The 22,400-nt window shown below is 39.6% G+C and overlaps 1 protein-coding gene across 1 annotated transcript in view; it reads right to left on the minus strand.

The window, feature by feature from the left end:
• Positions 1–3,573: 3,573 nt before the first annotated feature.
• atp11a (ATPase phospholipid transporting 11A) overlaps positions 3,574–22,400 on the minus strand; it is a 38,814-nt gene continuing 19,987 nt past the window's right edge. The window contains exons 2-30 of the mRNA XM_062414442.1: positions 20,681–20,803; positions 19,964–20,053; positions 19,779–19,859; positions 19,565–19,672; positions 18,477–18,605; positions 18,261–18,364; positions 18,131–18,178; positions 17,938–18,002; positions 17,717–17,798; positions 16,191–16,341; positions 15,890–16,087; positions 15,488–15,601; positions 15,029–15,088; positions 14,781–14,947; positions 14,561–14,632; positions 13,978–14,051; positions 13,755–13,858; positions 12,555–12,736; positions 11,645–11,896; positions 11,233–11,410; positions 10,971–11,073; positions 10,738–10,883; positions 10,367–10,426; positions 10,132–10,259; positions 8,955–9,090; positions 5,464–5,529; positions 5,242–5,345; positions 4,951–5,116; positions 3,574–3,651 (exon numbers count right to left, since the gene is read on the minus strand). Of these exons, the coding sequence (XP_062270426.1) occupies positions 3,574–3,651; positions 4,951–5,116; positions 5,242–5,345; positions 5,464–5,529; positions 8,955–9,090; positions 10,132–10,259; positions 10,367–10,426; positions 10,738–10,883; positions 10,971–11,073; positions 11,233–11,410; positions 11,645–11,896; positions 12,555–12,736; positions 13,755–13,858; positions 13,978–14,051; positions 14,561–14,632; positions 14,781–14,947; positions 15,029–15,088; positions 15,488–15,601; positions 15,890–16,087; positions 16,191–16,341; positions 17,717–17,798; positions 17,938–18,002; positions 18,131–18,178; positions 18,261–18,364; positions 18,477–18,605; positions 19,565–19,672; positions 19,779–19,859; positions 19,964–20,053; positions 20,681–20,803 (3,369 nt within the window). The remainder of the gene's footprint in view (positions 3,652–4,950; positions 5,117–5,241; positions 5,346–5,463; positions 5,530–8,954; positions 9,091–10,131; positions 10,260–10,366; positions 10,427–10,737; positions 10,884–10,970; positions 11,074–11,232; positions 11,411–11,644; positions 11,897–12,554; positions 12,737–13,754; positions 13,859–13,977; positions 14,052–14,560; positions 14,633–14,780; positions 14,948–15,028; positions 15,089–15,487; positions 15,602–15,889; positions 16,088–16,190; positions 16,342–17,716; positions 17,799–17,937; positions 18,003–18,130; positions 18,179–18,260; positions 18,365–18,476; positions 18,606–19,564; positions 19,673–19,778; positions 19,860–19,963; positions 20,054–20,680; positions 20,804–22,400) is intronic.

The raw sequence follows: 22,400 nt of genomic DNA on the forward strand, positions 1-22,400 counted from the left end.
TTATAAGTCAAGATGTCTCTGTTTTCGCCAATGAATGGATATATGACCAATGAGCAGATCTCAGAAAATTGGTGTAATTATTTAAGGCAACTTTGGGGCACTTGACAGAATACTTTTGTTGTACTGTGATTATCTCAAACAAGGATAAAGAAGTTTTCTGGTCATTTTTAAGGTGCTTTGAGGAAAATGACTTGTTTTCCTACAAGGAGAGCAGAATTGACATGCATCCCATTTTTTTTTTACACGAGGACAAAGAATGAGCGGGATTCTTCTCCAGTTATATATTTAAATATATAGTTATGAATATATATTACTCTACAGACGTCCTCTAAAACTCATATTCTCTCTGCTGGCCACTTTTAATTAAAGTGTTTTACAGTCCCATGAGAATAGAGTGTACAGTACATTATATCTATGATATAGACCACATGATTTATCTTATTAGATAAATATACAGTGTATCTATCAGTTGTTGTCTAGAGGAGGCGTATTGTCTTTGTTTCTTTGGTAAATAATCTGTGTGGGAAATGAAGCAGTATTTACAAGGTGACATTAAGGCAATAAGAAAGCTAGAAAGCAGTCACATACTGTAGCTATTTCTACCGAACTCTATCACTGTAACTATAATAAGCTATAGAAGATACGTCTCTCAGCATTACAGATCAATGTAAGAAGAAGGTTGACAGTTAAAGTGCTTTAAAGATGATAAGAGAGATGGAGATCCTGCAGAGATGAATACAGCACACACACACACACACACACACACACACACACACACACACACATACACACACATACTGTACACACACACTAACACAACCTCTAGTTATCAGCACACAGATGCATATATAACACACTCTATTTTCTATTCTAACATCTATCCCAGCAAACACTCTAGACTACCCACACGTGAGTTTAAAAGCTTAAGTGTTGGACGTGAAGCTAAAGTGTTATGCTTTAACACATCGTACAAGAAGTAATGTAACAGAGGAAAAAAGGGAAACATTTCCAACACTTAGGCTTTACTCCCGTGCTACAGCCCTCCTTACAATGTCGTAGGATCCTACGGAGTGTTTCGGGATAATAAGTTTGCACACAGGCAACACCAGTTAGTCCTACAAAGAGGCAGAACAGAGAGAGAACGAAAGGAAGAGAGATGGTAGGAATTGAAGAGAAGAAAACGTTTGGTCAGAGAAAGCCCATGCTGATTATCACCTCTGTCTTCTGCATCATCATCATCATCATCAGCAGCAGCACAATTACAGTCACAATATATTATGATTATCATCATTTTTAAAAAATCATCTAAATCCTAATAATTAGCGTAAAGTACACTTCAGCTGCCTGCTGTCAAACGCAGGCAGACTTAAAGGGCCAGTGCTCACATGTTCAGAGTGACATGACAAGGTTTCAGAAATCAAAGCTCTTGAGTCAGGTTGTTAGTTAGTTAGTTAGTTTGTTGTGACATCAATACACTGAGCCCTTTGCACATCGAGGCGGCGAACAAGGCCCTGTGGATGGAGTCCTTTCCGGAGCCGTCCCATAGTGCTTTGTGCCACACTCGGCTGCTGACTTGGGAACAGTTGAGAAGGTCACTTTCATTGTAATCTCTTACAGACGGATAACAGATAACTGCTGTTAGCGACATAGTCCGTTATTTCACTCCAGCTAAGTAACATAAATAAATTAGTTTCAGTAACTTTTGGGTAACTTTACTTTGCAGCTCTGTGAGCGGTGACCCAGGAAGCCATCATGTTTGATATCAGAATATAAGTAACAAAGAAACACCAGAGGGAAATAAATTAGACTGAGGTCTCTGGCCCCGCGTCACTGTCGGCATATCCCTGCTTCGAGTGGCGGGCGCCATCAGCGAATCGGAGGAGGGGGGTGAAGGTGCAGTAGTCTGGCTTTCTTTGCCAGCGTGTGAACATGATTTTCTTGGAAAAAGGTTCAGACCTTCGAGGGTTCTGGGCGTTTCTTTGGTTGCCCGAGCCTCGGCGGTGGCTGCCAGCCTTGGATGGGGCGTGGAGAGACGCCAAGGGAGTGAACTCAGAAAGCTGGCCCTTGTAGAGTTTATCAGCGTTCTGTAGGAGTTTGAGAGAAGACACGAGACATATGGGGAAACAGGGAGAGATATTATGAAAGACAGAGAGGGAGAGGGAGAGAGAAGGAGAAACTAATTAAAAACAGAGAAGTAAACATGTTGTGGAGGCTCTGAGGAGAGCAGCTGGAAGAGGAGATGGAGGACATGGAGGAGACTGTGTTATCCCAGCTGGCCAGTAAGTATGTAGACAGGTGGGGATTCATACCTTATTAATCTGAGTCAGTTTATATTTTTAAATTATATCTGCTTATATCTCCTCTTAAACTAAAGCTCAGATATTTTGGAGTAGAGGTGATAGCTGTCACTTCCACTAAAGGGACAAAGACCAAATGAGCTGCTGCTAAAGAAAAGACAGCTTCCTCTGTCAGTAACCTGAACCTGCAGTAGGAGTGACTCTGCCTGACCAGAAAATTCAATTGTTTATAGATAATTTAATTAATACAGTATTTCATTGTCTTTAATCTAATTGGCCAGCTGTGATGATAATGTCCTGTCCACTCTGTTCAGGCACACGTGATGCAACCCAAGCACAGTACATTGAAACATGAGTAAATAAATAAATGCTTAACACCATACAGCACCATGAGCTTGCTTTTATAGAAGCAAACATGCAAATGGAAACATAAGAAATAAACATGCACGAACGTTCAATCCCATTGTGAGTAAATCGTTTCTGCAGTACAGCTGTTTGTCACTAGAGAGCGCCAGACATCCATGTGACAAACATTTGCCTTTTAACATACCTGGAGAAATCATGACGATCTTCACACACATACACACTATAATGTGAGTCCCAAAAGTCAAATCTGTGAAACCACACACCACGGCAAAGTAAACCCCTTTCCCTGCAGGATGTTAACATCACCCTCCATTACCCAGACCAACCATCATAGACACACACGCGCGCGGTGGCAGATGTGTTTTACCGTGCTGAAGCCCTCTAGGCTTCTGTGACAGCTACTCCATCTAGTAAGGAGTCAGAACTCTGGTAGACCACGGCTCTCTCAAAACCTCTCTTATCCCTCACACACTGACACTGTGAACACACACACACACACACACACACACAAGCGCACACACACACATACACACACACACGCACACATATAAATACATACAGAGACAAACACATTTAGTGTGCACCACACACATACACAAGTAAACATAGTCTAAACTAAGAGTAACAAGTAGATTGGTTTCTAAAACAAACATCATATCACAGTACGACATCACACTTCACATGGGCTGCATTTACATTACAGACAGAGGTTTGTGGCTCTACGTGTAAATCCAGATGCAGATGCACTGACATGCAATCAGACTGGTTGACATGAAAGTCACGTGCATGCAAAACAGTGGAGGGAAGCAGGGAATGGGATATATAAAAAGGAAAATACAGAAGGAAAGAGGGATTCTACAGTTAAAGACAAGAGGAAAGGCAGAGGGTCACCTCAGGGAGGAGGGCTGGGTTAGAAACTGATTCTGCTGGAGGTCTGAGACAGCATAAAGATGGTGGAAGGCTCTGAGGCAAGGCACCGACGCTTAGTCTGCCAAAGAGGAGGACCACAGGGAGGAGGAGGAGGAGGAATGAAGGAACCCGGAGGTAAGAGGGAGGAGTAAACAAGAAGGGTGAGAAGTTAAAATCTCTGAAGATCTGCCAGATCTTTCAAAATTCATCATGATCATATTCTACAGCTGTTGAGACTGAAAGCAGAAGTTCTTCTTGGACTTCCAACAAGAGACTGCTTTCATAAGGGAAGTTAAGGGAAAGGAGAAGTTTAGGACAAAATGTATAAACATTGAGGTAAAGGTAAAAAAGTTCAAACCTCACAGCAAACAGTTAGAAAACAAACACTTAGCAAGCTACACATCAGTGCAACCAAGAAAGATTGATGACACCACTCTCTACTTATCAAATGTAATCATACAGGCCTGGTCAAAAGTCACCAGCATTACAGCACCGGATATTACTCCCCCACCCTGTGACATTTCATTAATAGCTAAAATAACATCAGTGCTGCACTAATTGTTTCATTAACTGACTGGATTTCATAGCCTGGGACAGCCACTATTACAGTTTTTCTACTTTTGATTTAGTTATTTCTGAGTAAAATGTCACTGTTTGGACATCTGTGGCACAGATCCACTTTGTTGAATCCTGATCAAATTAAACAGTAACACCAGGTGCTTAAAACACTGATGTAGCCTTTAATAAAATTACTTTAAATCATCATTTAGTTTTTGTGATTAGTGTCTTTACTGCTGTCGTTACTACTCGACTCTGGAACTCTGGAATAAGTCAAACAGTTCACATCTTGAAAAAAGGTCTTTTGATTCTTCTTCCAACATCTGTTTTGAAAAACGCTGTGTAAATAAATTCTACTTTGCACCGTCTTTCATGGCACAACAGCCGCTCCCAGGTTAGGAGTTCTAGATGTTGGCTGTATTTCTAACTCTCCTTTTACTCAATATTATAACTGTTACTCAAGTTACTAAAAATATAAATAAACTATCTCTATTGCACTGGTCTGGATTAGAAGTAAAAGAGCACTGCACACAACCAAACACCAACTTACATCCAGCAGAGCAGAGACGTAGCCAAAGTCAGCGTACATCTGCTGACCCACAGTCACCAGTTAGACATTTTATACACTGCATCATCACAATTAATAAAGAGTATTATGATGTTGTTGTTGTGTCTTTACGCTATCATTTATTCTTTTTATTATGGCAATTTTCCAAAAGACCCTTAATAATGAGAAAATTATGTAAATGTTACAATTCTGGATGCAATTTCTTTTATGACTTTTTAGAATATGTGGACATATGTATGTGTTTGTACCCACCTGTATGCGTTCAGTAGTGGTTGGCCACAGCGCCCTACAGATCACCTTCTTCACCACATCTGGCAGCAGACTGGCTGTGATTAGAAGGATGATGCTCAGCCAGGCTGGACCGCTGGACAACATCTGCATGAACACATAGTACATCCTCTGGTAGTTGAGGAAGGGCCTGGAAGAGAGGAGATGACAAAATCCCAAAATATTTTTCTCTTATTAATTTTTTTACAGCACCTTAAAGCAAGATAAAGATTTCAACTATAAAACTGAACAATAAAGTAAATAAAACAAGCCTACCAGATGATTCCACCCCACAGCAGAGAGAAGACCACAAAGAAAATCAGCGAGCCCCAGATGACAAAATGGTTGATCCACGTCCAGTAATGTGTATCTAGAGCCAGCTACAAGAGAGAGATGAAACCATTCAAATGTTGGGATTCATTCTGTAGTTTACTGTCATGACACCAGTAAGCCTTAATCCAGCCTTGCTTGGTCTGGGTGAGTGTGAGAGTTGTGTACCTTAAACGTAACAGTGAAGACCAGCACAGTAAAGACCAGCGTCCCAAATGTCCAGTTTCCAAACATCTGCAGAAGTAAAATGACAACAGCGGCTGTTAGTCACACATTTGAAATGTAAGGATGTCATGTTTAATATCAAAAAAAGTGATCTTTGAATGCCATATGTGCTGTCAAATAAAAATAACCAGGTAGAAACCCAACAAATTCTCAGCAAGAAAGTAACTAAATCTTCTTTGGTCTGTGTAAATATAGAAAATATAGTTTACTGATCACTAAAATGCCATCTAGCACCTGGCATTAACATGCATAATGGTTGACATGACATCTGCATAAATGTACATGTAAATGCACTGAGCACTCACTGCTGCTCTGATCACTGTAGAATAATCTGACCACATTTACAGGCCTACTGTTGATATGGTACACTGAGATAAATGCAAGAGCACATTATCAATAAGGAATCAATCAATCAAACAGATGGCAGGGTAATTGGGTAGCAACATTCAGGTGAAGAATAGTCTATCAGATGACAGATGGATGGGAAATAGCTGATATGAAGCATTTTTAAGTGACTTAAGTATAACTAGAAGAAGTGTTGTGCATGTCAACTGGCTGAAAGTGTGTTTAAATCTGCTACATGAACTATTCATGTAGTTCTGAAACAATAACAAAGTAAACATATTACAAAGACTGTCAACATGAAGCAGGGCAGTTTTAATTTAGAACAACACTAACTCAAAATACCAGTGAGATAAAGTACAGGGCTTGTGCTGATCAAAAAGCCCAAAACTCAAATGTGTTTCTTTCTTTCTTTCTTTTATTTATGCTGTTGTTTTCTTACATCTGTTGAATGTAAGAGAAAGAGGAGTAAATATGATATATGAATAAATAAATCAAAAACATACAAAAGCGTATGAAAAGATAAAACTGAAGATATTCAAGGCCATCTGAATATATGGTTGTAATGAGAAATAAAATGATGACAGTAATACGTTTTAACATACATACTTTTGTGGATTTACAATATAAACTATTCCAAATGCTAAAACTGGCCGGCCTGATGGCCTCCAAATGTTTGACAGCAGCTATTATTAAAGCAGGATTACCTAGGTTTAAGATACTTGTTTTCTCAGATGTTAAGCATGTGAGGAAATACTTGTTTCCTACAATACAAGCTTAATTAAAATAAATGACATAAGGTAGCTATTGGCCAAGGCAGAAGTGCACCATGTGAGTGAAAATGCAAATCAGAGCAATGCCTAATTTTACTTAAGGTGTTTGATGTTAAGAAAGTATTGTAATAAAAAAGTCAATTGTGTCCATTTATTATTTTTGTTAGACTGTTACTTTAACTTGTTGGTTCCTGATTAAATCCTTTCTCAATTATCTTTTGTTAAATGATATTTTATCGCACTATAGAGACTAATGGAGAGGAATAAACAATTCCTCAATGTGATAAAAGCAAAATGTGTGAGGCAAGAAATGATTTTCTTAAACAAGGTTGCTGTAGATGTTTCTAGATGAATGCAAACAAATATATTGTATGTAAATATGTGAACAGTGACACTAGAAAATGAAATCTGCTCCATCAACTAAGACCATTCAAACTAAAGTACAGAGTTTCTCTAATGTACTGTATAATCTACATTATAGTTGATGCATTACAATATAACCAACTACTGTCAGTGTTTTGAGACTTCAAACAGCACGAACTCTGACAAAATCACTAGGCGCCACAAACAATACCATTTTTTTATTGGTCTGGTGTTTTTGTGTGTAGATTAAAAGCATCAGATTTGCTTCCTGTTGCATAAAAGCGTCAGTCTTTGCCCACTTAAGCTCTCCACCTTTGTCATTTCTTTACAAATATGCCTATAAATAGTCCTGATGGTCCAGAGAGTAACCACAAATGTGACAATATTCTTCTGCTCTAAAAAGGGGCACCATCAACTGGAGAAGAATTACATTAGAAAGATGGCTAAATGTCTCAGATGTCATGTAATGGAAGCAGGAGCGCAATTATTTTTCCATATTCATTCATTCTCTGCTTTTAACTGAAGCTGTAACAGACTGCTATCTGCCACACACACACACACACACACACACACACACACACACACACACACACCCACATACATAATGTCAGCTACGGTGATCACTACATTAATGCCTGGACACATGGTTGTAGGAGAAGGCGGATCACTACACAAAAGCCTACAGTTGATGTGTCTACAGCAAGCACTACGAGCCGGATGTGAGATGAACGGTGAGCGGATGTTGGGTGGTTTGGCATCAGGCTGTGTGACGGGACAAAACAAGGAATTAGGAAGAGATGACAGAGAGAGAGAGACAGGGACAGGCTTACCATCTGTGTGTTGGTTGTCATTAGCTGGGAGGAGGAAAGAAGCAAAAAGAAAAAGCAACATAAAGGTAAGAGGAGAAGAAGAAAAAGAAAAAGAAGAAGAAGAAGAAGAAGAAGAAAAGGAGGAGAAGGCCAGGTGAAGAAAAATCATAATAAAATAAACAACAGTTTTGTGGCTGGAGAAGAATTAAAAAAAAAAAAAAAATTATGCATAAACAACTGAAATCAAGCAACTCAGAGAAGTCCAAAAGGTTTCTGGGAGAGTAACGCTGCTTGAGAATGAAAGAGAACGAAGAGAGAACACAGAGGAAGATGGTGGAGAACCCGCCATGCTGTCGTGTCTTGGATGTGAACATACAGTAGAGTATCTGGTATCTGTATCTGGTATGTCATATGCTGTATATTCATGTAGTGAGAAGTAACTACGAGTGAAGTTTTATTAAATATGGAGGTAATGAAGAAGAGAAAAACTGCCAGATAATTTAAACCACGTTGAGCCGAGCTGGGATTTGATTAATGGTTCCTGCTATATTACTTAACACTATACAAATTTATGTTACTTTATGCTAAAACTAAACAAACTAACTGCAAGTAACTTATGCTTACCAAGAATAAAATGCTACATAAAAAGTAGGCATTAGTCGTAAAATATTGTGCTAATGAAGAGTTACAATCAAAGTTAAAAATAAAGAGCTTAAAAATAAAACTCTAAGATGTTACATATTGGGAAATCCACTATAACAGCAGCTCTGCATCATTGACTACAGACTACAGTTAATGCACTTGAACCTGAGTAAAAAAGAAGGTGATGAAAAGGTGACAAGGAAAAATGTTTCTGGTCTATGTTCAATAAATGTAAAACTTCCCAGACAATGACGAGCAACAAATGTCAAAAATATGCAAACTGACAAACTGAAAGAGTGTATGTAACCTCCATATATAAATATAAATATCCAACATCCATGGATTCAATGACAAAATGTGATACGCAAAAAAACAACAGAGCTGCAGAAAAAATTTAAAAACGTGGAAGTTTCTTCATTAAAGATGGTGGATATTCTGGTTAAAGACAAAAACATTTGAAATATATCTGAATTACAATCAGCTGCTGTGGACATGTGTGTGTTACCTGTCCGTTGCTGGTGAAGGTGGTGTTGTCAAACAGGAAGTAAGCACCAAAGAACATCACAATCGCGTCATATACACCCAGCACGGTCCAATATATGAAGATGCGCCACCGCAGCAAGGAATTCTTAGCAATATCTCTGTGAGGGTAAACAAAAGATGACAGTAAACAGTATGTGTGACTCATCTTGAGCATCTTTAATGTGAGTAATGATTAATAATACATTAGTTTCCTTTGGGAGGACCTTAACCAGAAATGACTGTAATGAGATATTTTTGATTTAATTCAGCATATTATTCATATACATTAAATCATGAATTTATAAATGATCTAGACATCTTAAAGACACCAACCATATCAATATGACCTGGTATAATTTATGCAATTTCTATTGTGTAACACGCAAATTATCATCCCCTCTCAGTCTTTCAATCTGAGAAGAAAGACTGACTGTTTAGTCATGAGACATCTTGAGTTTTCACTTTTCTTGAGCTTGGACCAAATCCAAGAAAACCAAGTTAAAGTACAATGTTTCTGCCTGATCTGCATTAAGCAGACGTCTCCTGTGCATGAATGTAAAATCAATAGACACTGTAATGTTTGTGCTTGTCGTTTATTTGTCAGATATGTTTTCAAAGTGATGGGGGCCTCTGCATTAACTTAGCAAATTGAATTAAGTACACTCTTGTTGCATTTGGAAATGCTGTTTTGCTGGTAAGAGGCTATTATGACTGAGAATGATTAAAACCTATAAAATAACCTGAAAGTTAAATATTGATTTTATTTTGTTTATGAAGCTGAAATAAAACAACTGCATGTTGGGGAACAGCCTCTGGGTGAGTCAGCACACTGCAGGAGCAAACAGTCAGTTCATTTAGTGCTATTGTTGACGAGTGGATTGGATCACTGAAACATCCTGGAAATTGGTGTCATGAGAGCATGTTTTCCTTCATAGTTAAAAATTATGAAGGAAGGAGAGCTGACCTGGCTGATATCAGGTGACCAGCGTTTTATTCGCTCAAGTATTTAATCTGGACGGAGAGAGGTATGAAGCACACTACCTGCTAGGTCACCTAATTTGCTGAGCAGCTGGCAACTCGTCTGCGCCATACCCAAAGCAACACACACACACAGACAACGCATGTTTTGTATTTATACATTGGTATTTATCACCACTAACCTATACAGAGAGGGGTCCTTCTTCAAGATGTCCATGTTAATGTGCTGCTCTATGAGACTGTAGAGCAGAATGGGCAGCGAGGTGAAGCTGATGTTGTACAGAGTCAAGTAGGCTGTGTCATACAGCGGCTGGGGATGATGACAGAGAGGGTAAGAGTCATGCTAATTGTGTGTGTGTGTGTGTGTGTGTGTGTGTGTGTGTGTGTGTGTGTGTGTGTGTGTGTGTGTGTACCTACCTGTTGTGAGAAGCCACAGAAAAACTGGTAGAGGAACTGGGGGAACATGAAACATACATTCTGGGGAAAGAAAGAAAAAAGTAGAAGAAAACAGGCAGCAGGTCAGTAGTTGTACTGTAGCACTGATTAATATATGGGTTAGGGTTTTCATTTTCTTTCTGTATAAGCTAAAATTAAGAGAATAAATTGTGAGAAATGTTCTGTATTTTTATTAATTTTACTATAAATATTGAAAATAACATGTAGGCGCTCTGATTTTCCATTAAAGCCTATTTTGAGTATTAACCAAAAAAAAACAACAACTTACATGTATAGTTCAAAACCCAGAATAAAAAAATAGCACTGTGCATGAAAAGGGGCGAATGGACTACCTTGTAGAAGAAGTATTGCACAAGTTCAGAGATGCGTATGTAGTAATAGTGTCCGTGGACTAGCAGCATTTTCTTGAGGTGTTTGAACTTCGGGATGGCGTAGTCGCTGTTCCTTACTGCCTGACGACCCTCCTTACCCATGATGCCTGCAGAGGCACACAAGGTCAGTCATTAATAGTGAAGAGTATTATGGCAGAAAGGACAGTGATAAGTGAAACTACCAGAATACTAACCGATGCCAACATGTGCCTCCAGGATCATGCTGACATCATTAGCTCCATCTCCAATGGCTAGCGTGATCGGGTGCTCCTCGGAGGCTTTGATCAGCTTCACAATCTAGAAAGGCAACAGAGATAAAGTAAAATCTATGAACTCCTACAGCAGCTTAATGCATCAGCACAAAGTTTTAGTATACTAGGCTGTGGACTTTAATTTTTAATTCAGGTCCATTTTGACTCTTAATGATGATCAATAACTACTCTTTCAGCTCGATACCTGTGCTTTCTGGAGAGGCGCCATTCGACAGCAGAGTACAGCACTGCAGTTGCGGCAGATTTCTAGGAAGATCTCTTTGTAGTTCCCTGAGTTTGAGTCCTCCTGGCCGGGCTTCATCACTGCAGAGAGGGTGGCTCCATCGATGATCAGACCGTAGTCAGTGCAGTCACCTGACAAACTGTACAAACACAGGAAGACGTGTCAAATAACAATCTGTTGTTTTTTTATTGCAACAGATTAAAGACAGCTGAATTAAAAACTGATCAGATACTACTTGGAGAGCTATTAAAAAAATAATGTTTGTCTAACTGAGCAGTAGTATTTTAGTTTCAGCTCATTCCATGTTACGAGATATTTCCTAAACATCTGCAGAAAGATTGGCAAGTTTGAGATCTAACAGACACACACATACCCAGAGAAGGTGTCCCTGGTCATGCCTCCACGCTGCCTCAGGACCGTCCTACTCAGGTCAAACAGGACATCGTGAAGGCTCTGCTCCTCGGTGCGTTTGGTGGTCAGTTCCAGGATCTGGGTGTTGCGGTGAAACAGCTTGCTGGCGTAGCAGGTCGCAGCTGCTGTCTCCATCTTATCACCGGTCAGCACCCACACCTTCATGCCGGCCTTGTGGAGAGACTCGATGGTGTCTGCTGCTTTTTCCTGGAGCCTGTTGTGGAGGAGAGCAGGAAAACACAGACAAAGAAAAGAGAGATTTAAGTGGCTGGAACACTAAACTACACATGAAAGCGAAAGAGCAGAACCCAATTAACACTCAATAAACCATTTATTTGCATCTCAGCTGATGGTGTGAACCTTGTTTGTGAATCTGCACTACATGAATATATAAAGCAACAATGCCCAGCAACAACAGAGTCATTGGATAATTAAGTCCCTGCCTCTCTCTGTGCACAGGACAAGTTGACTCGCAAAGCCCCCTGGGTTACCAATCCTTTTACAGGCTGCACTATAATTGCCTTAGTAGTGAGTGTCTGATGAGACGGTTGAACTGCCACGTGCCCTAACTCAGTCTGGCTGTCTCTGAACTAGGGCAGCACTTGTGGTGGTATTAGCACGCACAGAATCAAGAGTTAGTGCTTTGGGCTGTTATTGGTGCAGAGTTCCCTCCATTTTTAGGTGCTAAAAGATAAATGTAAAATGTTCCCAGTGTGCAATGTGACAAAATTACAAGCTGTACTGCAAAATATTTCTAATAAGTTATTGATTATTAGCAACATGACAAAATTATATTTATTGTGCTGATCACAGTGAAGGTCGGTTATGGCTGACAGTGGCAAAAATAGGATGCACTACATTAGATCCTCTACCTGTCTTCTACAGCAGTGGCTCCCAGCAGTATCAGGTCTTTCTCGATGATGTCATATGCTTCGGCCAGACGTTTGTCACGGTCCTGTAGCGCCAACTTTGCCCCGCTCAGCAGGTGGCAAACTTCCTGGTACTGTTCAGGACTCAGAGGTCGATAGGCAACACAAAGTGTCCTCAGACCCTCCTGAGGAGATTCAAACAGGGTCAGATTGATTAATGGAGGAAGAAACAATAGAGAAATGATTCACAGAGGACTTAATCTGATCAATCTGATCAATCTGATATTCAGTCTGAAATGTGCCATCTTTTGTTTGCAAGATTCTAAACAAACAGAAAAATAGAGATTTGGGGTTTGTTTGGGCTCTGAATGTGAGTGTGTGGGTTTTGGCTCTTTCTATTTGAACCTCACACACCCACGACAGGTCTGCTTACTTCCACTGAAAGCTACCATTTATCTGTAGATGCAACCAGCAACGTCTTACTGACCTGGTTTCTGCAGAACGTTCAATTCCCTGCTTTCACTTCATCTTCATGGGTAAAGTGAACTAAAAACTCCTACGTATTAGATACTGTTACAAGAATCTTGTAATATTCAGTTCTGCATTTTGTGTTAAAGTTTTGCAGTTAACTATTTTATTATGCCTACATTAGCTCAACCTGTTTACGAGTTCAGTTGGTTATTTCATACAGTACATTGCCAAGAGAATTTTAGACAATAAAAAGATCACAGTACAAAGAAAAACATATCTTGTGGCTTCATGGCTTTCTGTACAGTGATCCATGCTACTGATCGATTTAACCGTTTAAGGGTGGATCATTTCTTTAGTAGAGGATCATCTTTCACATTCATTGTTTTGATTAAGTGCAGCATTAATCAGTCCCACAGACAGAAAGACTGGAGTAATGACATAATGAAATGATAATAAACTCCACTGTCTAATAAGAAATTAGAAGCTAAAAACTTCTCTGAGCGCTATATGAAAGAATACAGAACAACTGTTCGATGGAAGTGGGCCATGTTCCACTGATCGACTTCCTGTGTAGCCATGGAAACGGCTGTGGTCACATAACTGTGGAAACCACCGAAGGCACACAACATTTAAAAAGCGGCCACGAGATGAATTTACACTGTCAGAACAAAAGTGAAATACTTTATTTTATACATCTATAGTATAAAGGAGAGAGCTATCGTGTGTTCTCACCACTGCGTTGTGCTCCACCCGAGCTTTGACCTGTTCCACCTTTCCCGATATAACCCTTGGGAAGATGGAGGAGTCCGCACCTTTACAGAACAGATAGAGCTCACCTGCTCACACACACGCAGAGACACACAGGCAAAAAAGAAGAGAGGGTAGTGTGTAAGAGAGAAACAACACACATACATCCAATAATATACATTCATAATAACAGTTTGGTGTGTATTACCAGTGCTGGCCCTGACAATGACGCTCATCCTCCGTCTGACTGAGTCAAAGGTCAAAACTTCCAGCAGCTCAAACCTGATTTAAAAAAAATATATAAATCACAAGAACAACAATAAAAACATCCTACATTGTAAGTAGCATTTCAGTTTTATATAAACATTTTTAAAAAGTCTAATTTCCTGTATGGTTTATATTAGTTTTAAAAATGCTGAGAGACTGTGCTTTAAAACCATTTATGTTTAATTTATTATGGAGTGTGATAGGCTGGAGGATCTGCATTATTTTCACATCATCTCTAGTTTTAGTGCTCACGCTTATTGCAGTAGTGACATACACTGGCCAAGTTGCTAACCATGTAACCATGGTAACAAGCTGAAACTGTAAAAAGGCATAGATATCATCTTTTATTAAATTGTGAAAAATGACCAAAATTAGAGGTGGTAAAGTTAAACATAAAAATATATTAAATTAGCTATAAATAACATCTAAAATGAATAAAAATCTGGTACATAATTTCTCCAAAGGGAGTTGTTGCAGAGGGTTAAAGAGATTTTAGATTTAGAGTTTTAAAGGGACAAACTCACCTCTCAATCTCATCCTCCCTATTCAAGATCTCCATGTGACTGTCCTTGAGTCTCAGATAGGTGAAGCCGAGCCTGAAGCACAGAGCAGCGCACCATTATTAGAAACAGAGTGAATGAACTGGATGTGAGTGAGACAGAGATAATTGTTTCTTTATGCTCTGTGAGTGCAGATGGCTTTATTTACACTATCAGGTTCATTTTATGTGTGTGTGTGCTTCACCTTTTCATGCCCTCCACCAGCGCCACCTCATCCGGAGATGAGGAGATGTAGAAGGAGGTGGATTTGCCCTGGTGGATGCCGTGCTTGATCCCGTCCACTGTCTCCTCCTCTTTCACCTGCACTGTGTGGCACAAACACAACGCCCGGAAAAACAGCTCCTCATGTTCCTGTGGAGGATGACCAATACTGTGTTACCCTCATGCACACGCACACGCACACAAATAAACTCAAACTGGTGCTATGCTCACCCTAGCCCCAGGACCTGGTGATGTGTCTATCATGTCCATACTCGTTGCACCGGGCATCACCTAGAAATAAAAAACACAAACTAAATATAAACATGATGATATTAAGATTAATAGAGGGAATATGGGATTTAAAAATATAATTCAGCCACAATCAAAATACTGCTTAATTTATGTAGAAAGGATATATGAATAAAAGTGTGCTGAGTGACAAAATGGCTAATTTAATAATTTGGTGCACAAGGTTGAACCTAAAAGTTCTTTCTTGTGCTTGGAAATAGTAGCTTGACAAAATAATATTGACTCAGGGTTTTTCCAGATATTTCAGGCACACAAATGACATTTGCAGAAGACTATGAGATTTGGTTAAAAACTAGAAAAAACTGTGTTTATTGGTGGAAACAGCTTGTATTCATAAAGTCTTTTCACCGCTTAACATCCATCCATCCATCAGTTCATTACCTGTCCGTTACAGATAATATCAGGTACGTAAACGTGCCCGTCCACACAGCACTCTATGAACTCCATGTTGTTCTCTGTCAGGGTCCCAGTCTTGTCAGTAAACACATACTCCACCTGGAAAGAGATCAGGATAAGTGTTTGTCTATGTGTATGAGGGGCCGTGTGTGCTTTTTTTTTAACCTTAATTCAATAAAAACCTGTAATGCGTCATACAACTCTGTCTAAATCATGTATTAGTACAATAATCAGAGTCAAATGTAACACTACATCAAAGAAAGAGTGCAGTTTTTGTATGTTTTTCATATGTACTACATCAGATCAGATAACTTTTACAGAATGACCTCAGTGAGATTGTGGGGAAACATATTTTTGACTATAAAATGTGTTTGCATGTGCATCCACCTGTCCCAGCTCCTCATTCAGGTCTGAGGTGTTGACCACAGCTCTCTCCCCCAGCTCCTCGTCAAACATCTCGTCGTCCCACATGATGAAGTAGGAGCCCAGGAACTTCTGCATCTCCACGGTGACGTACATCGAGACGGGAATGATGTAGTTGAAAAGAACCATGAAGGCCAGAAAGTCTGTGAACGCCCTGATCAACTGAGGAGGAGGAGGAGGAGGAGGAGGAAGAGTGTGAGATGGTAAACACGGGATAAAGAAATCCTCTTTTCCCAGCTTGAAGGAATGACATTAAAAGACTTACGATGTGTCTCTCTCTTTCTGACTCGGTTCTGTCGTTGTAATAGGGCTCGTCTCTGTTGGGGTCGGCCTGCCACACATATTTCAGCGCTGTGTTGATGAGAGCTTTGCTGATGAGAATGCACAGGTAGACCACCAGGTAGGCATTCATCGACCTGCAGGGAGAGAAAACAAGCATTTGTTCACATCATATTACATACTCCTGTTTCTGACAATATATGGAGCATAATATGCAAGTCAAGTACACATTGGTAGTTGAACTTGATACATAACATTTCCCTAAATGTAAAACATATTCTAACGAGTGCTGCCAAAAACTAAACAAATCTTTTCCACTGTTATTTTTTCGTGTGTAGCAGATCTGCACTGGTACGTATTTAAAGTTCAGGCCATATGCTTACTTTAGTCAGCTTTTGTAAATGACCAAGTTAATGGTGCGTTCATGTCATATCAGAGTTATTGCAATTACAATGTCAACCTCAGAAGGCTCCGTTACAATCCACTACAATAAAAAAAACAACAACAAGCACAAATTGAAGCCCATGTCAGCCAAAGTGATGTGATTAAACCAAAGTTTAATGGATATAATGCAATTTTGTCAATGCAAGGTATTTTCAACCCTCATACGACCAGCTCAGCTTTCATACAACCTTCCTGAGTTGTCAGATGACAGGAACGCTTTTAAGTCCTTAACATGAGAATCGCTCTAATCCTTCCCATTTATTTGACATGATGTGAATACAGCAAAAGTGGTCGCTATCGAGATGGAAGCATACTCTACTTAATAGCAGCACAACCTGTTCCTGCATCCTGTACCTCTGTATAGTCTAAAAAGTGCCCAAAACTAAATAAAAACCTGCAAAACTTGAAAGATCTTCACATTCTGAATCAAGTATGTACCGAAGCAATGTAACCTCTTGGCACTAATTGTCACACTGTATACAGTAAAAAGGGACAAAAAGAAATGAATAAAAACATATCTAATCCACAAACAGAAAAGTAAAAGTGCATAGATCCAGGAAGACAGTGCAGATCAGTCCCACGTGTAAAAGGATAACAATAAACTGTATTTATCAGAATAGATACTTGATTAAAAAGGGAACAGCTGAGACAAGTCCATTACTCAAACCCAAGGAAGAGGAGTTATTCAAACACACACTGTATCCAAGTGTTAATGTAATCCGCCTACACTTATATCTACAATACAGCCCCATCTGGATATAAGACGCCTGTCAACACCAGATGGAAGGAAAAAGATCCAGTCAGTGCAAGTGAGTGTTGAGTGAGAGCACACAAAGATCCACACAAGGATCCTCAGTCAATGAATAAATAAGGAAATGAAAAGTCAACAGATGGATGGAGGGATGGGTAAAAAAAAAAGAAAAAGATGATGATCATCTAAGCCGGTGTTAATTGAGAAAAGATATTCTGCCAAAGACTATAAAGCTTGCAAGTGGACGTCAATCAATGCTAACATGTTCTCCTCCAGACATGATCTATACATGGAAATGAGAGAGACAGAGAGCTTACTTTTCTACTGCGGACCGTTTCTGAGATTTGGACTGGTAGTTGAGAGCCATCTTGGTTTCCATACCAGTATAGATGGCAACCGCTAAGAGAAAATTAAAGATATATATATATATATTTATTTATTTTGTATTGTCATTATACTACAGATGTGTTTTTACTATGTGAAAGTAGATGTAAATTACATTTTTAAAAACATATTAGTGTATTTCATGTGATATTACCATAGATGTACTCAGTGTTCTTGAGTGTGGCTCCTCGCAGCAGCAGATTCTCTGATCCTAAAGGCCTGAAAAAAGAAAACTACTTCGTTAGACTGTCTGTGACTCATTGTTATAACTTTATTGCCCAAAACTAAGATGTGCTATATAAATGCAGTCCATATGTTAGGGTTTTCCTGCATTGATTTTAGATTACCTGGCCACTGCCTCACTGTCCATGTAGATGTTGACACGTCCCACAAATCTGTGTAAAAAGAGGTAACAGAGAAGACATGTTTCAGGTGTTTAAAATAAGAGAGCATTGTTCAACTGTGTGATGTACTCACTTGTACAGGTCTGGCTGTGGTTGTTCACACTCTATGGTAGCGTGGATAGTTTCCACTTCCTTCTCTGTGTTGTACGCTTTGGTGTCCTGAACAGCATAGTATGTCTAACACGGAGAGGAGGGAGAAAAATATAGTAAATCATGACAGACAAAGAGGAGAGGGTGCACAAGGAAAAGATAGGACTGAAAGTGAATTAACACAAACATACACACACACCTTATGGCTGCTCTCTCCGTCCAGACTGGCCGTGGTAACAAAGCAGGTCCCATCATCTCGAGACGAGGAGAGAAGGATGAGATCGCAGGGAAAAGTCTCATTTTCTTTCATATAAACGACATCCCCGACCTGTAACAGATTTGATATAACAGTGAAGGTGGAACATTTAGGGTTCACACTGTGAGCTGAAAGCTGAAACATCTACTGACTTTCCAATGGGGGCCTAAAACAAACAAACAAACTCCCACATGTGGCATCTTTGAAGACGACCTGACACATATCCCTATTAGGTAATATTGCTAATACAGTTTGTCTAACAAGCTAACCGTCTGCTTTACCACCTGTAAACCTCTCACGTTCAGCCAACAGTCGCTTACATTTGTTCTCATACAGGACTGTTTATCCTGTAAGAGAACCTTTATATCTGCTTTTTAGCTGCAATTTCACTCTCTCTTATTCAACCAATGGTAAAAAAAAAAAACAATAATGTAACAGCTTTGCTTTTAAAAGCTAAATTGCTTTCAAATGTAGGCTTACAAACACAAACACACACAACTTTGTGCAGCTATCCTTGTTAGGACATTGCATACACTTCTATTCACTGTGGATAGCCTAACACAAACTCTAACCATAACTCTAACCTGGACCTCAGAAATGACATTTTCCTTCATAAGGACTGGACTTTGGTCCCCATGAGGACTACTGGTCCCAACAAGGTTTGTGTTTTTACAGTAAAGGTCCCAATGAGGTCCCAAAAATGTGCGCACACACACACACAAAGCTTAGTCACAGGAAAATCCCTCGGCATGAGCCAATAAAACAAATGCACCAAAGCTCTGTTCATGGGATGAGAGTGATTTAACTGGTGTCACACACACACACACACACCACACCACACCACACCACACCACACCACACCACACCACACACACACACACACACACACACACACACACACACACACACACACACACACACACACACACACACACACACACACACACACACACACACAAACACACACACACACACACACACACACACACACACACACACACACACACACACACAGAAACACACACACTCACCCTGAGCTTGCGACTTTGTTTGCGGACCACTTTCCCATGCTGCACCACATGGACAGGACACTGATTGACAGAGTTGTCTGCTTTGTGTCTCAACCAGTCTTCATAACCCTGAGAGAAAAGAGAGAGAGTGGCATGTCAAAGTGATGCGATGAAGTATATGCATGCTTTAAGTCAAGCGCAGTGAACGAAATCGCTCACAAGTCTTAAGTCTCACCTGTTTGATGGCGGTGACTGTGATGACAAAGAAGAGCGGCAGTCCACTGGTGATCGGACTGGTGGGAGTGTCGATGATCAACTGAAGTGACGCAAAACACAAAAAGACAAAGAATTTAAGTCGGAATGAAAAAAATCACCGAAAACCTCATCTTAGTTTTAAAATGTAAGCGGAACAGCTCTTACCTGAACCAGAAATATGATGAGAAAGTAGAAGTTGGCGATTCTCCTGAACTGCTCAAACATATTCTTTGGGATGAAGTTCCAAAATGTGTACTGGAAACATGAGACACAAGTTCAGTCACACAGCAGAGTCACTGTCAGTGTTATCAACAGCTATCAATGTCAAATCCAGAAGGGAACGTCCAAACAGGTTCAGGGTGACACAACATGGAGACAATAGGAGGCTTCTTGTTTGAAAAATAATGGACAGAACCACACATACAGCAAAAGAGACAAAGACCAAGTAGATAGATTCCAGCTTAATATTCTTCTCTTCAGGGAGCATGAGGATAGAACTAAATTATCAGTAAACCAGCAGCTCGAGTGTCTGCACAGATCTCTGAAATCTTTTAAATATAACACTCTCCTAAAATCACCTGGTCTTTCTTCCCAAAATGCGTCTTTTCATCTGTGTCCTATTACCCAAAGTAAGTCACCCACACAACAAAAGAGAAGCTTGAATAGCACAGCGGCACTGGCTGTTCTCCTCTGTCATGTCCTTTTGTTCTGTTATCTACAGCGTGCCCTGCTCTCCTACCCTACATACTCCATGTATAATTGATTCTGAACGGGAATAAATAAACCGTCTTATCTAACCCAGTTCAGAAGTTCATCACTATGGTGGCATTTTTAAAAGATCTGAAAATGTATATTAGACTTCATGTGTGTTTTTTTACTGACCTTAGAAGAAACTATTCTGTTGTCAGGGAATCTTTGTTGTATAAAGGCCTCAGTTCCTGGAGGAGGCTCCTTGTGTCCGATGTAAATGGTCCTGCTGTCCACCCAGTTCTCCTCACCAGTACACTGCAGGGGGAAAAGACACCAAAAGACACACGTTTGTATGTTTCATATGTCAGTTTTCATTTCAAATTTGTTTTTCGTAGGTCGGTGAAGCTTTGCTTTGCTGCACAAGATCTGATAGGACTTTCTCAATCAATAATCTAACATTTGTAACTTAATTTCTCATTTTTATTAGACTCCAAAATTAGTTTTTATGGAAGATAAACAAATGCATGACAGTTCATTACATTCACTCATGCCTTATACACACACACACACACACACACACACACACACACACACACACACACACACACACACACACACACACACACACACACACACACACACACACACACACACACACACACACACACACACACACACACACACACACAGATTCTCAGACATTTACAAACGGTTAGAATGAATGAGCAATTTCTCTTCAATGAATAAGAGCTTTTGTTACAGTGGACCTGCATGTGACTCAGACAGGAATGCAGAATACATGCGCACACAAACACACACACACTCCCACACACACAGACACACACACACACACACAGGCTAATAAGACACCTGAAAGCAGACATCTTTTGTTTCTCTTTTGTTCTTTTGATGTTCTTAATTTTCTTTTTTTCTTGTCCTCAGGATACAAAATAAGTTGATAAGATTTAGGAGCATGTTGGAAGTCATTCAGTCTGTCACTTATTCTTTCTCTATTTGCCAGAAACTTAAAGTTTAGCTTTGTTGCTCTGAAACAACAACAACCTTTATGCCCCATAAAGCCACCCAGCACATTTCCCATTAAATACAGCTAATGCTAAACAATGAAGCCACATGTACAAGCCTGTTAACACTGTAACAGCTGCTTGGTGATGGCTTATTGTCATTCCAGTGTCACAAATAAAAGTGAAACTGATTCTGTGACTTCTCAACTTTTTACAATTTAAACTAAACTCAAAATCCATTGACACTTTTTAGTTTACTGGCTGAAACTTCATGTAATGCCTTTCAACAGCTTAACATGCAATATAATATAATACTTACTGTATTTACCCAATGTTCAGCTCCTATTTGTATTTTCTTGCATGTCTCCATTTTCTGCTCCTGTTCAAGTGTCTTCACAATATTAAGAATCCAGAAAAGCAACCATTACCTTTCGTTTTTCTCATCAAAACGTCAATGATATAATTTAAAACTACTGATCCCAAAATAGCACTTTAAGTCCTACAGTTAAATAAAGAAGAACTAACAAATATTAGGCTGGAAAGGCTATATGTGACTGGTATTCTAATACTCCGCTAAACCTGAAACATGCAAGTCAGATCTTTGGGCTTTAAAGCATTTCAGGCAGGACTAGACTTGTACTGGGAACGCACTTTATGACCAGCTGGATTTGGGGGGCACATCCTACTCCATCTTACACTCCATGCAACTGGTTAATCCTAAAACAACACCACATCCCAGAGTTTTACCAAACAAAACCTCAACACTAATGCCAGTTGTCTGCACATTGACATTTCTGCAATGGAAAGTGTTTGAAGCTCGTTGGTAACCATTTCATTTTTCCACCTCACACGATAAAAGCATGTCTCAAATTCTGATTTTTAGTTGTAAA

Source organism: Scomber scombrus, chromosome 24, assembly GCF_963691925.1.
Source record: "Scomber scombrus chromosome 24, fScoSco1.1, whole genome shotgun sequence".
Classification (NCBI taxonomy): Eukaryota; Metazoa; Chordata; class Actinopteri; order Scombriformes; family Scombridae; genus Scomber; species Scomber scombrus.